This window comes from Mustelus asterias, chromosome 22 (assembly GCF_964213995.1).
Source record: "Mustelus asterias chromosome 22, sMusAst1.hap1.1, whole genome shotgun sequence".
NCBI lineage: Eukaryota > Metazoa > Chordata > Chondrichthyes > Carcharhiniformes > Triakidae > Mustelus > Mustelus asterias.
In genome coordinates, this window is record NC_135822.1 from 75,449,527 (window position 1) to 75,465,399 (window position 15,873).

At 47.5% G+C, this 15,873-nt stretch overlaps 1 protein-coding gene across 1 annotated transcript in view; it reads right to left on the bottom strand.

Annotated features, from left to right (window-relative positions):
- Positions 1 to 15,873, bottom strand: part of LOC144509731 (calcium-activated potassium channel subunit alpha-1-like) — a 156,329-nt gene that overhangs the window by 112,464 nt on the left and 27,992 nt on the right. Inside the window, exon 11 of the mRNA XM_078238510.1 lies at positions 2,196 to 2,265. Coding sequence (XP_078094636.1) covers positions 2,196 to 2,265 — 70 coding nt within the window. The remainder of the gene's footprint in view (positions 1 to 2,195; positions 2,266 to 15,873) is intronic.

Consider the following 15,873-nt stretch of genomic DNA (forward strand, 5'->3'; position numbering starts at 1 on the left):
GATTGAGGGAGATGGAGAGAGGGATCAGTGGGATCGAGGGATATAGAGAGGGATCAGTGGGATCGAGGGATATAGAGAGAGATCAGTGGGATCGAGGGAGATGGGGAGAGATTGAGTCAAAGAACAAGAACAAAGAACAATACAGCACAGGAACAGGCCCTTCGGCCCTCCAAGCCCGCGCCGCTCCCCGGTCCAGGATTGAATCCTGAATCCAGGATCCCCGCCCAATTTTCCAGCCTATCTACATACTGATATCCTATCCACCGAGCTGTCCCTCACAGCTACGATGCTTTGTTCATCACAACCTATTAACTCACCCCCACCCCGCGTCAATGGGGATTGAGGGTTATAAAATTTACATTTATAAAAGGCCTTTGCCAATTCAGGACATACCAAAATATTGAAGTACTTTGATGTGTTGTGACAATATCAAATTGGACCAGTCAGTTACACACAGCAAGATCCCACAAACAGCAATTTGAGTAAGGACCAGAATAATCAGTGTTCACGATATGGATTGAGGGATAAAGTAGAAATTCCCTGCATTTGTGTGGAATTGGGCTGATGAATTATTTGCATGATGTGAAGATGCCGGCGTTGGACTGGGGTAAACACAGTAAGAAGTTTAACAACACCAGGTTAAAGTCCAACAGGTTTATTTGGTAGCAAAAGCCACACAAGCTTTCGAGGCTCTGAGCCCCTTCTTCAGGTGAGTGGGAATTCTGTTCACAAACAGAACTTATAAGACACAGACTCAATTTACATGAATAATGGTTGGAATGCGAATACTTACAACTAATCCAGTCTTTAAGAAACAAAACAATGGGAGTGGAGAGAGCATCAAGACAGGCTAAAAAGATGTGTATTGTCTCCAGACAAGACAGCCAGTGAAACTCTGCAGGTCCACGCAACTGTGGGAGTTACAAATAGTGTGACATAAATTCTGATTCTAGGATCGCATGATAAAGACTCAGGAGGAAAAAAGCAGAAATATTTATGTGAAATAGTGTGACATAAACCCAATATCCCGGTTGAGGCCGTCCTTGTGTGTGCGGAACCTGGCTATCAGTTTCTGCTCCGCGACTCTGCGCTGTCGTGTGTCGCGAAGGCCGCCTTGGAGAACGCTTACCCGAATATCAGAGGCCGAATGCCCGTGACCGCTGAAGTGCTCCCCAACAGGAAGAGAACAGTCTTGCCTGGTGATTGTCGAGCGGTGTTCATTCATCCGTTGTTCATTCATCCGCTGCGACAACGGATGAATGAACACCGCTCGACAATCACCAGGCAAGACTGTTCTCTTCCTGTTGGGGAGCACTTCAGCGGTCACGGGCATTCGGCCTCTGATATTCGGGTAAGCGTTCTCCAAGGCGGCCTTCGCGACACACGACAGCGCAGAGTCGCGGAGCAGAAACTGATAGCCAGGTTCCGCACACACAAGGACGGCCTCAACCGGGATATTGGGTTTATGTCACACTATTTCACATAAATATTTCTGCTTTTTTCCTCCTGAGTCTTTATCATGCGATCCTAGAATCAGAATTTATGTCACACTATTTGTAACTCCCACAGTTGCGTGGACCTGCAGAGTTTCACTGGCTGTCTTGTCTGGAGACAATACACATCTTTTTAGCCTGTCTTGATGCTCTCTCCACTCCCATTGTTTTGTTTCTTAAAGACTGGATTAGTTGTAAGTATTCGCATTCCAACCATTATTCATGTAAATTGAGTCTGTGTCTTATAAGTTCTGTTTGTGAACAGAATTCCCACTCACCTGAAGAAGGGGCTCAGAGCCTCGAAAGCTTGTGTGGCTTTTGCTACCAAATAAACCTGTTGGACTTTAACCTGGTGTTGTTAAACTTCTTACTGAATTATTTGCAGGCACTGGAGATGCCTCAGTTTCATCATCACAAAGTACCATTCCCCCAGTACTGGCAGCAGCATTGTAAACCTCGACGTCTGGGTGTGGATATTGAAGCCGGGAGAAACTGCCTCAGGGGCCAGAGTGCTCCCAACTGAACCGCTGCCAAACGAGGAATTTGGGGACAAATTATGAAAATGGGGCAGCTGTTTAAAATGGGGTTACTGACCTTTCCCTTTTTCCAGAAACAATTCTGGTTTTGTAGGATGTGGAATAATGGGCCGGGATTGAATAAGTGGAATACAGTCCTCAGTCCTCAAGCAAAGAGCTGACTTACCTTGCTGTGGTATTGTAGTACCTGGGCAATCACTCGTATTTCAGGACAGTACTGTTTGACAGCAATTGCCCTACAACCAGAAAAACATGCGTGAGAATAGTTACACAAGGGGCTAATTGCACATCCCCCAAGGGACAGTTCCCATTGGGAATGTGAGTTGAAGAATTGAAGTCATTGCACTTTGAGAAATAGCTGTAGAGGTTGTGAAAGAGATGGGTTTAATACAAGAGTTAGGGGACGAGCGGGGTGGACATCAGTGTGAGAATGCAGAGATTAAAGAGATGGGCTTCAGTGAGAGGGACAAGGGAGATGGGCATCAAAGGGAGTTGGATGGATAGGTTTAGATGGGAGAATATAGAGATGGGCATGGAAAGGAGAGTTAAGAGAAATGGTTTATTCCGAATCCTCATTCATTACATCTTGCCAACCCAAAAATTACCTCTTCATGTCTACTTTCTGCTTCTTAGTTAACCAATCTTCTATCCATGTTACACCCTACACTAAAAGTTCAAAGTTTATTTATTAGTGTCACAAGTAAGCTTACGCTAACACTGCAATGAAGTTACTGTGAAATTCCCCTAGTCGTCACACTCTGGCGCCTGTTCGGGTACATAGAACATAGAACAGTACAGCACAGAACAGGCCCTTCGGCCCACGATGTTGTGCCGAGCTTTATCTGAAACCAAGATCAAGCTATCCCACTCCCTAGCATCCTGCTGTGCTCCATGTGCCTATCCAATAACCGCTTAAATGTTCCTAAAGTGTTTGACTCCACTATCACTGCAGGCAGTCCATTCCACACCCCAACCACTCTCTGTGTAAAGAACCTACCTTTGATATCCTTCCTATATCTCCCACCACGAACCCTATAGTTATGCCCCCTTGTAATAGCTCCATCCACCCGAGGAAATAGTCTTTGAACGTTCACTCTATCTATCCCCTTCATCATTTTATAAACCTCTATTAAGTCTCCCCTCAGCCTCCTCCGCTCCAGAGAGAACAGCCCTAGCTCCCTCAACCTTTCCTCATAAGACCTACCCTCCAAACCAGGCAGCATCCTGGTAAATCTCCTCTGCACTCATTCCAGCGCTTCCACATCCTTCTAATAGTGAGGTGACCAGAACTGCATACAATATTCCAGATGTGGTCTCACCAAGGTCCTGTACAGTTGCAGCATAACCCCACGGCTCTTAAACTCCAACCCCCTGTTAATAAAAGCTAACACACTATAGGCCTTCTTCACAGCTCTATCCACTTGAGTGGCAACCTTTAGAGATCTGTGGATATGGACCCCAAGATCTCTCTGTTCCTCCACAGTCTTCAGAACCCTACCTTTGACCCTGTAATCCACATTTAAATTAGTCCTACCAAAATGAATCACCTCACATTTATCAGGGTTAAACTCCATTTGCCATTTTTCAGCCCAGCTTTGCATCCTATCTATGTCTCTTTGCAGCCTACAACAGCCCTCCACCTCATCCACTACTCCACCAATCTTGGTGTCATCAGCAAATTTACTGATCCACCCTTCAGCCCCCTCCTCTAAGTCATTAATAAAAATCACAAAGAGCAGAGGACCAAGCACTGATCCCTGTGGCACTCCGCTAGCAACCTGCCTCCAATCCGAAAATTTTCCATCCACCACCACCCTCTGTCTTCGATCAGACAGCCAGTTACCTATCCAATTGGCCAACTTTCCCTCTATCCCACACACACCTCACCTTCATCATAAGCCAACCATGGGGGACCTTATCAAACGCCTTACTAAAATCCATGTATATGACATCAACTGCCCTACCTTCATCAACACACTTAGTTACCTCCTCAAAAAATTCAATCAAATTTGTGAGGCACGACTTGCCCTTCACGAGTCCGTGCTGACTATCCCGGATTAATCCGCATCTTTCTAAATGGTCGTAAATCCCATCCCTAAGGACCTTTTCCATCAATTTACCAACCACCGAAGTAAGACTAACCGGTCTATAATTACCAGGGTCATTTCTATTCCCTTTTTTAAACAGAGGAACAACATTCGCCATTCTCCAGTCCTCTGGCACCATCCCCGTGGACAGCGAGGACCCAAAGATCAAAGCCAAAGGCTCTGCAATCTCATTCCTTGCCTCCCAAAGAATCCTAGGATATATTTCATCAGGCCCAGGGGACTTATCGACCTTCAGTTTATTCAAAACTGCCAGGACATCCTCCCTCCGAACATCTATTTCCTCCAGCCTATTAGCCTGTAACACCTTCTCTTCCTCAAAAACATGGCCCCTCTCCTTGGTGAACACTGAAAAAAAGTATTCATTCATCACCTCGCCTATCTCTACTGACTCCATACACAAGTTCCCACTACTGTCCTTGACCGGCCCTAACCTCACCCTGGTCATTCTTTTATTTCTCACATAAGAGTAAAAAGCCTTGGGGTTTTCCTTGATCCGACCCGCCAAGGACTCCTCATGTCCCCTCCTAGCTCTCCTAAGCCCCTTTTTCAGCTCGGTCCTTGCTAACCTGTAACCCTCAATCGAGCCATCTGAACCTTGTTTCCTCATCCCTACATAAGCTTCCCTCTTCCTTTTCACAAGACATTCCACCTCTTTCGTGAACCATGGTTCCCTCACTCGGTCATTTCCTCCCTGCCTGACAGGGACATACCTGTCAAGGACATCCAGTATTTGTTCCTTGAAAAAGTTCCACTTTTCATTAGTGGAAAGTTAAAGTCCCCCATGACAACTACCCTGTGACCCCCACACACATCCATAATCTACATTGAGGGAGAATTTAGCATGGCCAATGCACCTAAACAGCATGTCTTTCGGACTGTGGGAGGAAACCAGAGCACCCGGAGGAAACCCAGGCAGACACGGGGAGAACATGCAGACTCCGCACAGACAGTGACCCAGCTGGGAATCAAACCAGAGTCCTTGGTGTTGTGAGGCAGCAGTGCTAACCACTGTGCCACTGTGCCACCTATGACCTCTTATTTTATCCTAGTATGGGCAGCACGGCAGCACAGTGGCGAGCACTGCTGCCTCACAGTGCCAAGGACCCAGGTTTAATTCTGGCCTCAGGTCACTGTGTGGAGTTTGCACATTCTCCCCGTGTCTGCGTGGGTTTCCTCCAGGTGCTCCGGTTTCCTCCCAACTCCAAAGATGTGTGGGTTAGGTGCCTTGGCCATACTAAATTGACCCATAGTGTCAGGGGGATTAGCAGGGTAAATACGTTACGGGGACAGGGCCTGGGTGGGATTGTTGTCGGTGCAGACTCAATGGACCAAATGGCCTCCTTCTGCACTGTAGGGATTCTATAATTCGATGAACCTTTGATGAGGCACCTTGTCAAATGCCTTCTACAAATCTAAATACACCACATCCATTGGTTCTCATTTATCCACATTGCTTGTTACTTCCTGAAAGAATTCTAATAAATTAGTCAAACGTGATTTCCCTTGCACAAAACCATGTGGACTTTACCTGATTGTACTGAGAGTTTGAAGTGCCCCATATCAATTCCTTGATAATAGATTCCAGCATTTTTCTGAGACAGACGTTAAGCTAACTACTGGCCTGCAGTTTCCAGATTTCTGTCTCCCTCCGCTCTGAATAGTGAATAGAGAAGTCCCGGCCTCTGACAATCTGTCTGATATTTCCAGCTCGCTTTCTTTCAGATTCTAATTCCTCCTTATCTTTTTCAGCCAATCTTTGCTGGTTTTATATTCCGTCCAATCTTCGAACTGAGTAGTCTTTTAGTAATTGTATGTTTTTTCCCCCAATTTGTTACTCTCTTTAACTTCCTGAGTTAGCCGGAATTGGAACGTCCTTCCACTCGAGGCTTTCTTTCTCACTGGATCATATATAAAGAGCAAGAGGGTAGCCAGGGAGAGGGCTGGCCCACTCAAGGACAAGGGAGGGAATCTATGCGTGGAGCCAGAGGAACTGAGCGAGGTGTTAAATGAGTACTTTGTGTCAGTATTCACCAAAAAGAATGGAGGGCTGTGACAAGTGACGTTCCTCAGGGATCAGTGTCATAGGGTCATAGAGGTTTACAGCACGGAAACAGGGCCTTCAGCCCAACTTGTCCATGCTGCCCTTTTTTTTAAACCCCTAAGCTAGTCCCAATTGCCCGCATTTGGCCCAAATCCCTCGATACCCATCGTACCCATGTAACTGTCTAAATGCTTTTTAAAAGACAAAATTGTACCCACTTCTACTAGTACCTCTGGCAGCTTGTTCCAGACACTCACCACCCTCTGTGTGAAAAAATTGTCCCTCTGGACACTTTTGTATCTCTCCCCTCTCACCTTAAACCTGTGCCCTCTAGTTTTAGACTCCCCTACCTTTGGGAATAGATATTGACTATCTACCTTGTCTATGCCCCTCATTATTTTATAGACCTCTATAAGGTCACCCCTCAGCCTCCTACGCTCCAGAGAAAAAAGTCCCAGTCTATCCAACCTCTCATAATTCAAACCATCAAGTCCTGGTAGCATCCTAGTAAATCTTTTCTGCACTCTTTCTAGTTTAATAATATCCTTTCTATAATAGGGTGACCAGAACTGCACACAGTATTCCAAGTGTGGCCTTACCAATGTCTTGTACAACTTCAACAAGACATCCCAACTCCTGCATTCAATGATCTGACCGATGAAACCAAGCATGCCGAATGCCTTCTTCACCACTCTGTCCACCTGTGACTCCACTTTCAAGGAGCTATGAACCTGTACCCCTAGATCTCTTTGTTCTGTAACTCTCCCCAACGCCCAACCATTAACTGAGTAAGTCCTGCCCTGGTTCAATCTACCAAAATGCATCACCTTGCATTTGTCTAAATTAAATTCCATCTGCCATTCCGTCAGCCCACTGGCCCAATTGATCACGATCCCATTGCAATCGGACGTTTGCTGAGACCTTTGCTGTTTGTAATATATATAAATGATTTGGAGGAAAATGTAACTGGTTTGATTAGTAAGTTTGCGGACGACACAAAGGTTGGTGGATTTGTGGATAGCAATTAGGACCATCAGAGGATACAGCAGGATATAGATCGGTTGGAGACTTGGGCAGAGGGCTGGCAGATGGAGTTTAATCCGGACAAATGTGAGATAATGCATTTTGGAAGGTCTAATACAGATCGGAAATATACAGTAAATGGCAGAACCGTTAAGAGTATTGCTAGGCAAAGGGATCTGGGTGTCCAGGTACACAGGTCACTGAAAGTGGCAGTGCAGATGGAGAAGGTAGTCAAGAAGGCATACGGCGTGCTTGCCTTCATCGGCTGGGGCATTGAGTTTAAAAATTGGCAAGTCATGTTGCAGCTTTATAGAACCTTAGTTAGGCTGCACTTGGAATATAGTGTTCAATTCTGATCACCACACTACCAGAAGGATATGGAGGCTTTGGAGAGGGTACAGAAAAGATTTACCAGGATGTTGCCTGGTATGGAGGGCATTAGCTATGAGGAGAGGTTGGAGAAACTTGGTTTGTTCACTTTGGAACAACGGAAGTTGAGGGGCGAACTGATAGAAGTCTACAAGATTATATGAGACATGGACAGAGTGGATAGTCAGAAGCTTTTTCCCAGGGTGGAAGAGTCAATTACTAGGGGGCACAGGTTTAAGGTGCGAGGGGCAAGGTTTAAAGGAGATGTACAAGGCAGATTTTATACACAGAGAGTAGTGGGTGCCTGGAACTCGTTGCCAGGGGAGGTAGTGGAAGCGGATACGGTAGTGACTTTTAAGGGGCGCCTTGACAAATACATGAATAGGATGGGAATAGAGGGATATTCCACGGAAGGGTAGGAGGTTTTAGTTAAGTCGGGCAGCTTGGTCGGTGCAGGCTTGGAGGGCCGAAGGGCCTGTTCCTGTGCTGTAATTTTCTTTGTTCTTTAGATCTTGGCTGAGTGTTACAAAATATCTCCTTCAAATATCTCCCGTTGCATCTCTACTGACTTACCCCTTAACCTAATTTCTCAGTTCACTTTCACCAGCTCTGACTTCGTCCTATTGCACTCATTTCAGTTCAAAACCACTTTTCTGTCCCTCAAACTGAATGTGAAAACTTGACTTGTGAGTTTTGATGGGAGCTTTAGAGGCAGAGAGAGGTAGGCTTGATGGGAGAGTTTGAAATCAGAGGGATGGGGTTCAATGGGAGAGTGAGGGGAATAGAGGAATGGGTTTTTGTGATGGCTTCAAATGTGGTTGGCCTGCTAGAGTATGAACTCCCTGATTGATTCCTCAACTCTAACCTATAATGAACCCTTTCTTAATGAAATGTAGTATTTGGTGGTTATTGGTTAATGGATAGCATTAGCCATCGGAAATGTTGAATTGTGTAACTTTTGCATTTGTATTTTGTAATGGTTTTGTAATAATTGTTTGTGATAAAGAAAAGATAGTCCTGATTGAGTAATAACTGATGGCCCATCATTACCCTATTTAAAGCAGGTGTGTCAGTCTCCCTGCCTGCTGAAACAGGGAGCACACAGGGAGCACTCTGTTGTGTAGGAAGTCTTGTAAATAAAGAAACTTTTGGTGACGGGACCTTTGCCTCCGTGGATTTATTACATAGAGTCATAGAGGTTTTTAGAATGGGAACAGGCCCTTCGGCCCAACTTGTCCATGCCGCCCATTTTATTAACCCCTAAGCTAGTCCCATTTGGCATTTGGCCCATATCCCTCTATACCCATCTTCCCCATGTAACTGTCTAAACGCTTTTTAGAAGATAAAATTGTACCCGCCTCTACTACTATCTCTGGCAGCTTGTTCCAGACACTCACCACCTTCTGAGAGAACAAATTGCCCCCCTGGACACTTTTGTATCTCTCCCCTCTCACCTTAAACCTATGCCCTCTAGTTTTAGACTCCCCTACCTTTGGGAAAAGATATTGACTATCTAGCTGATCTATGCCCTTCATTTTTTTATAGACCTTTATAAGATCACCCCTCAGCCTCCTACGTTCCAGAGAAAAAAGTCCCAGTCTATCCAGCCTCTCCTTCTAACTCAGTCCATCAAGTCCCGGTAGCATCCTAGTAAATCTCTTCTGCACTCTTTCTAGTTTAATAATATCCTTTCTATAATAGGGTGACCAGAACTGTACACAGTATTCCAAGTGTGGCCTTACCAATGTCTTGTACAACTTCAACAAGACGTCCCAACTCAATGTTCTGACCAGTGAAACCAAGCATGCTGAATGTCTTCTTCCACTCTGTCCATGTGTGACTTCACTTTCAAGGAGCTATAAATCTGTACCCCCAGATCTCTTTGTTCTGTAACTCTTCCCAACACCCTACCATTAACTGAGTAAGTCCTGCCCTGGTTCAATCTACCAAAATGCATCACCTCGCATTTATCTAAATTAAACTCCATTTGCCATTCATCAGTTTTGAAGGGAGAGTGAGGAGGTGGAGGGATGGGTTTTGGAGGGAGAGTGAGGGGATGGAGGCTTGGGTTTCAATGGGAGATTGGGGGATGGAGGAATGGGTTTCATTGGGAGAATGAGGGGATGGAGGGAGGGGTTTTGAAGGGAGAGTGAGGGGATGGAGGGATGGGTTTTGGGGGGAGAGTGAGGGGATGGAGGGATGGGTTTTGGAGAGAGAGTGAGGGGATGGAGGGATCGGTTTTGGAGGAAGAGTGAGGGAACGGAGGGATGTGTTTCAGTGGGAGAATGAGGCGATGGAGGGATGGGTTTCAATGGGAGAGTGAGGGGATGGAAGGATGGGTTTTGGGGGGAGAGTGAGGGGATGGAGGGATGTGTTTTGGAGGCAGAGTGAGGGGATTGGGGGATGGGTTTTGGAGGGAAAGTGAGGGGATAGAGGGATGGGTTTCTGTGAGAGAGTGAGGGGATGGAAGGATGGGTTTTGGAGGGTGAGTGAGGGGCTGGAGTGATCGGTTTCAATGGGAGAGTGAGGGGATGGAGGGATGGGATTTGAAGGGAGAATGATGGGATGGTGGGATGGGTTTGGGTGGGAGAGTGAGGGGATGGTGGGATGGGTTTGGGTGGGAGAGTGAGGGGATGGATGGATGGGTTTTGCAGGCAGAGTGAGGGGATGGAGGGATGGATTTTGGAGGGAGAGTGAGGGGATGGAGGGATGGGGTTCAGTGGGAGAATGAGGGGATGGAGGGATGGGTTTCAATGGGAGAGTGAGGGGATGGAGGGATGGGTTTTGGGGGGAGAGTGAGGGGATGGAGGTATGTGTTTTGGGGGGAGAGTGAGGGGATGGAGGGATGGGTTTTGGAGAGAGAGTGAGGGGATGGAGGGATCGGTTTTGGAGGAAGAGTGAGGGAACGGAGGGATGTGTTTCAGCGGGAGAATGAGGCGATGGAGGGATGGGTTTCAATGGGAGAGTGAGGGGATGGAAGGATGGGTTTTGGGGTAGAGTGAGGGGATGGAGGGATGTGTTTTGGAGGCAGAGTGAGGGGATGGAAGGTTGGGTTTCTGTGAGAGAGTGAGGGGATGGAGGGATGGGTTTTGAAGGGAGAATGATGGGTTGGTGGGATGGGTTTGGGTGGGAGAGTGAGGGGGTGGATGGATGGGTTTCAGTGGGAGAGTGAGGGGATGGAGGGATGGGTTTTGATAGGAGAGTGAGGGGATGGAGGGATGGATTTTGGAGGGAGAGTGAGGGGATGGAGGAATGGGCTTTGGAGGGTGAGTGAGGGGATGGAGGGATGTGTTTCAATGGGAGAGTGAGGGGATGGAGGGATGGGTTTTGAGGGCAGAGTGAGGGGATGGAGGATGGGTTTCGATAGGAAAGTGAGGGGATGGAGGGATGGATTTTGGAGGGAGAGAGGGGATGAAGGGATGGGTTTTGATAGGAGAGTGAGGGGATGGAGGGATGGGTTTTGGAGGGTGAGTGAGGGGATGGAGGGATGTGTTTCAATGGGAGAGTGAGGGGATGGAGGGATGGGTTTTGAGGGCAGAGTGAGGGGATGGAGGATGGGTTTCGATAGGAAAGTGAGGGGATGGAGGGATGGATTTTGGAGGGAGAGAGGGGATGAAGGGATGGGTTTCAGTGGGAGAGTGAGGGGATGGGTTTCGATAGGAAAGTGAGGGGATGGAGGGATGGATTTTGGAAGGAGAGTGAGGGGATGAAGGGATGGGTTTTTGGGGGGAGAATGAGCGGATGGAGGGATGGGTTTCAGTTGGAGAGTGTGGGGATGGAGGGATGGGTTTTGGACGAGAGTGAGAGGATGGAGCGATGGGTTTCAATGGGAGAGTGAGGGGATGGAGGGATGGCATTTGGAGGGAGAGTGAGGGGATGGAGGGATGGGTTTCAGTGCGAGAGTGAGGGGATGGAAGGATGGGTTTTGGAGGGAGAGTGAGGGAATGGAGGGATGGGTTTCAGTGGGAGAGTTAGGGGATGGAGGGATGGTTTTTGGAGGGAGAGTGAGGGGATGGAGGAATGGGTTTCAATGGGGGAGTGAGGGAATGGAGGGATGGGTTTCAGTGGGAGAGTGAGGCGATGGAGGGATGGGTTTTGGAGGCAGAGTGAGGCGATGGAGGGATGGAGTTTGGAGGGAGAGTGAGGGGATGGAGGTATGGATTTTGGAGGGAGAATGAGGGGATGGAGGGATGGGTTTTGGAGGGAGAGTGAGGCGATGGAGGGATGGGTTTTGGAGGCAGAGTGAGGGGATGGAGGGATGGGTTTTGGAGGGAGAGTGAGGCGATGGAGGGATGGATTTTGGAGGGAGAGTGAGGGGATGGAGGGATGGATTTTGGAGGGAGAGTGAGGGGATGGAGGGATGGATTTTGGAGGGAGATTGAGGGGATGGAGGGATGGGTTCCAATGGGAGATTTATCAGCTTGAAGGATGAAATGACCTTTTGTCGTGTATTAATTTTTAAGATATTTTTATATTTTTACACAATTAACGATATGAATTCAGAAAAAAATATTTTAGCTTGAGGCTAAACTTCGCAATTATCCCTGTCTTGGGGCTTTAGCACTTGGTTCCTTCACTTTGATGGCATTAATGGAATCCATCCAGAAGACGGGCCTCTCATTAGGTATTGCCTGGATTCACACCCATCGCACTCAGTCCATCTGGTGACAACCGGCCAGATGAATCCCAATCTCGTTCATGTCAAAGTGATCAGTCTGTCTCAGAAAGGTTACCCCGGGAAGCAGAGTTGTGACTTTCGTGCTAAAGAGGAAGTGGCTTTGTGGAAGAAGTTGTAGCCTACAGAAAACAAAACTGCGTTTCTCCCCTACCCTTCATCAAGTCAGCACGGCTCGAACCCCTCAGAGCTAGTGAACTGCCCTTTGAAACATGGTCACTGTTATCAACAGCAAGCTCCCACAAACAGCAATGTGTCGATGACCAGAACATTGGTTTTATTGATACTTGTTGATAGATAACCATTACCCAAAACAATAATACTCTGGGATTTTCCAGACAGAGTTTTACTGTCCCGCCCGCCACGGGAATCAGAGCGGGTGAGGGGCGACCATGGAAAGGTCCGATGACCTCATGCAGGATTTTCCAGTTTCTGGGTGAGCGAGGCTGGAAAATCCGGCCCAGAGTCTCAGTGTAATACCTCATCCAAAAGATGGCACTTACAGCAGTGGAACAGTGGGAACATCTGCCTGCATGTGTCCCATAGTGTCTGGAGTGGGGCTTGAACCCTTCATCTTCTGACTCTGAAGTGGATTGTGAATCCTAGAATCCAAGGCAGTCAGAAGACAAGTTTAGATTTGCAATATCTGATGGTGAGATGAGCGCGAAACTCATCTCCAAACTCCGTGGCCTGGGCCTCGGCACCTCCCTCTGCGACTGGAACCTGAACTTCCTAACTCACAGACCACAATTAGTAAGGATAGACAACAACACCTCTTCCATGATCATCCTTAACACCGGTGCCCCACAAGGCTGTGTTCTCAGCCCCCTACTATACTCCTTATACACCTGTGACTGTGTGGTCAAATTCCCCTCCAACACGATTTTCAAGTTTGCTGATGACACCACCGTAGTGGGTCAGGTCTCAAACAATGACGAGACAGGTCTGGAGTGCTTATACTTCAATGCAAGGAGCGTAGCAGGTAAGACAGACGAACTTGGGGCCTTAATGCGCACGAGGAATTTGGATGTGGTTGCGGTGACAGAGACTTGGTTGAAAGAGGGACAGGACTGGCAGCTGAATATTCCGGGGTACAAGTGTTTTAGGCGAGACAGAGGAGGGGCCAAAAGAGGTGGGGGAGTAGCAGTATTAGTTGGAGAGCATATTACAGCGGTGCATAGGGAGGACAATTCAGAGGGGTCGTGTAACGAGTCACTCTGGGTGGAGCTTAGAAACAGGAAAGGCGCAGTCACTATGTTGGGGGTGTACTACAGGCCCCCCAACAGCCCAAGGGAAGTGGAAGAATGGATATGTCAGGAGATACTGGATAGGTGCAGGAAAAATAGGGTTGTTGTAGTGGGAGACTTCAATTTCCCTGGTATAGACTGGAAATCGCTGAGGGCAGGGACTCTGGATGGGGAGGAATTTGTCAAATGTGTACAGGAGGGTTCGTTGGAACAATATGTAGACAGCCCGACTAGAGAGGGGGCTATACTGGACCTGGTACTGGGGAATGAGCCCGGTCAGGTCTTCAAAGTTTTGGTAGGGGAACATGTGGCAAATAGTGACCACAATTTTGTTAGCTTTAGGATAGTGATGGAAAAGGACGAGTGGTGTCCCAAGGGTAAGGTGTTGGATTGGGGGAAGGCTAACTTTATTGGGATCAGGCAGAAATTGGCAGCTCTTGATTGGGAGAGGCTGTTTGAGGGTAAATCCACATCTGGTATGTGGCAGTCTTTTAAGGAACTGTTGTTAGGGCTACAGGACAAGCATGTGCCTGTAAAAAAGAAGGATAGGAAGGGTAGGATTAGAGAACCGTGGATAACCAGGGAAATTGAGGGACTGGTCAAAAAGAAAAGAGAGGCGTATGTTAGGTCCAAGCAGCTAAAAACGGAGGGAGCTCTGGAGGAGTACAAAGAAAGTAGGAAAGTACTCAAACGGGGAATTAGAAGAGCAAAAAGGGGTCACGAAATGTTCTTGGCAGACAGGATTAAGGAGAATCCCAAGGCATTTTATTCATACGTTAGGAACAAAAGGGTTGTTAGGGAAAAAATCGGACCTCTCAGGGACAAAAGTGGGGACTTATGCTTGGAGCCCAAAGAAGTAGGGGAGATCCTAAATGAATACTTTGCGTCGGTATTCACAAAGGAGAGGGATGTGTTGACTGGGAGTGTCTCTGAGGGGAGTGTTGAACCGTTGGAGAAAATCTCCATTACAAAGGAGGAAGTGTTAGGTTTGTTAGAGAATATAAAGACTGACAAATCCCCAGGGCCTGATGGAATCTATCCAAGGCTGCTCAGGGAGACGAGAGGTGAAATCGTTGGGCCTCTGACGCAAATCTTTGTCTCGTCACTGGACGCAGGTGAGGTCCCAGAGGATTGGAGGATAGCCAATGTGGTCCCGTTATTTAAGAAGGGTAGGAAGGATAACCCGGGTAATTATAGGCCGGTGAGCTTGACGTCCGTGGTGGGGAAGTTGTTGGAGAAGATTCTTAGAGATAGGATGTATGCGCATTTAGAAAGGAATAAACTCATTAACGATAGTCAACATGGTTTTGTGAGAGGGAGGTCATGCCTCACTAACCTGGTGGTGTTTTTTGAAGAAGTGACCAAAATGGTTGACGAAGGAAGGGCCGTGGATGTTGTCTATATGGACTTTAGTAAAGCATTTGACAAAGTCCCTCATGGTAGGCTAGTGAAAAAGGTTGGATCTCATGGGATAAAGGGGGAGGTGGCTAGATGGGTGGAGAACTGGCTTGGTCATAGAAGACAGAGGGTGGTAGTGGAAGGGTCTTTTTCCGGCTGGAGGCCTGTGACTAGTGGTGTACCGCAGGGCTCTGTATTGGGACCTCTGCTGTTTGTGATTTATATAAATGATCTGGAAGAAGGAGTAACTGGGGTGATCAGTAAGTTTGCGGATGACACAAAACTGGCAGGACTTGCAGATAGTGAGGAACATTGTCAGAGGCTACAGAAGGATATAGATAGGCTGGAAATTTGGGCAAGGAAATGGCAGATGGAGTTCAATCCTGATAAATGCGAAGTGATGCATTTTGGTGGGAATAATGTAGGGAGGAGCTACACGATAAATGGAAGAACCATAAAGGGTGTAGAGACGCAGAGGGACCTGGGTGTGCAAGTCCACAGATCTTTGAAGGTGACGTCACAGGTGGAGAAGGTGGTGAAGAAGGCATATGGCATGCTTGCCTTTATAGGACGGGGCATAGAGTATAAAAGTTGGGGTCTGATGTTGCAGATGTATAGAACGTTGGTTCGGCCGCATTTGGAGTACTGCGTCCAGTTCTGGTCGCCACACTACCAGAAGGACGTGGAGGCTTTGGAGAGAGTACAGAGGAGGTTTACCAGGATGTTGCCTGGTATGGAGGGGCTTGGTTATGAGGAGAGATTGGGGAAACTGGGGTTGTTCTCCTTGGAAAGACAGAGGATGAGGGGAGACTTAATAGAGGTGTATAAAATTGTGAAAGGCATAGATAGGGTGAACGGTGGGAAGCTTTTCCCCGGGTCGGTGGTGACGTTCACGAGGGGTCATAGGTTCAAGGTGAAGGGGGGGAGGTTTAACACAGATATCAGAAGGACATATTTTACACAGAGGGTCGTGGGGGCCTGGA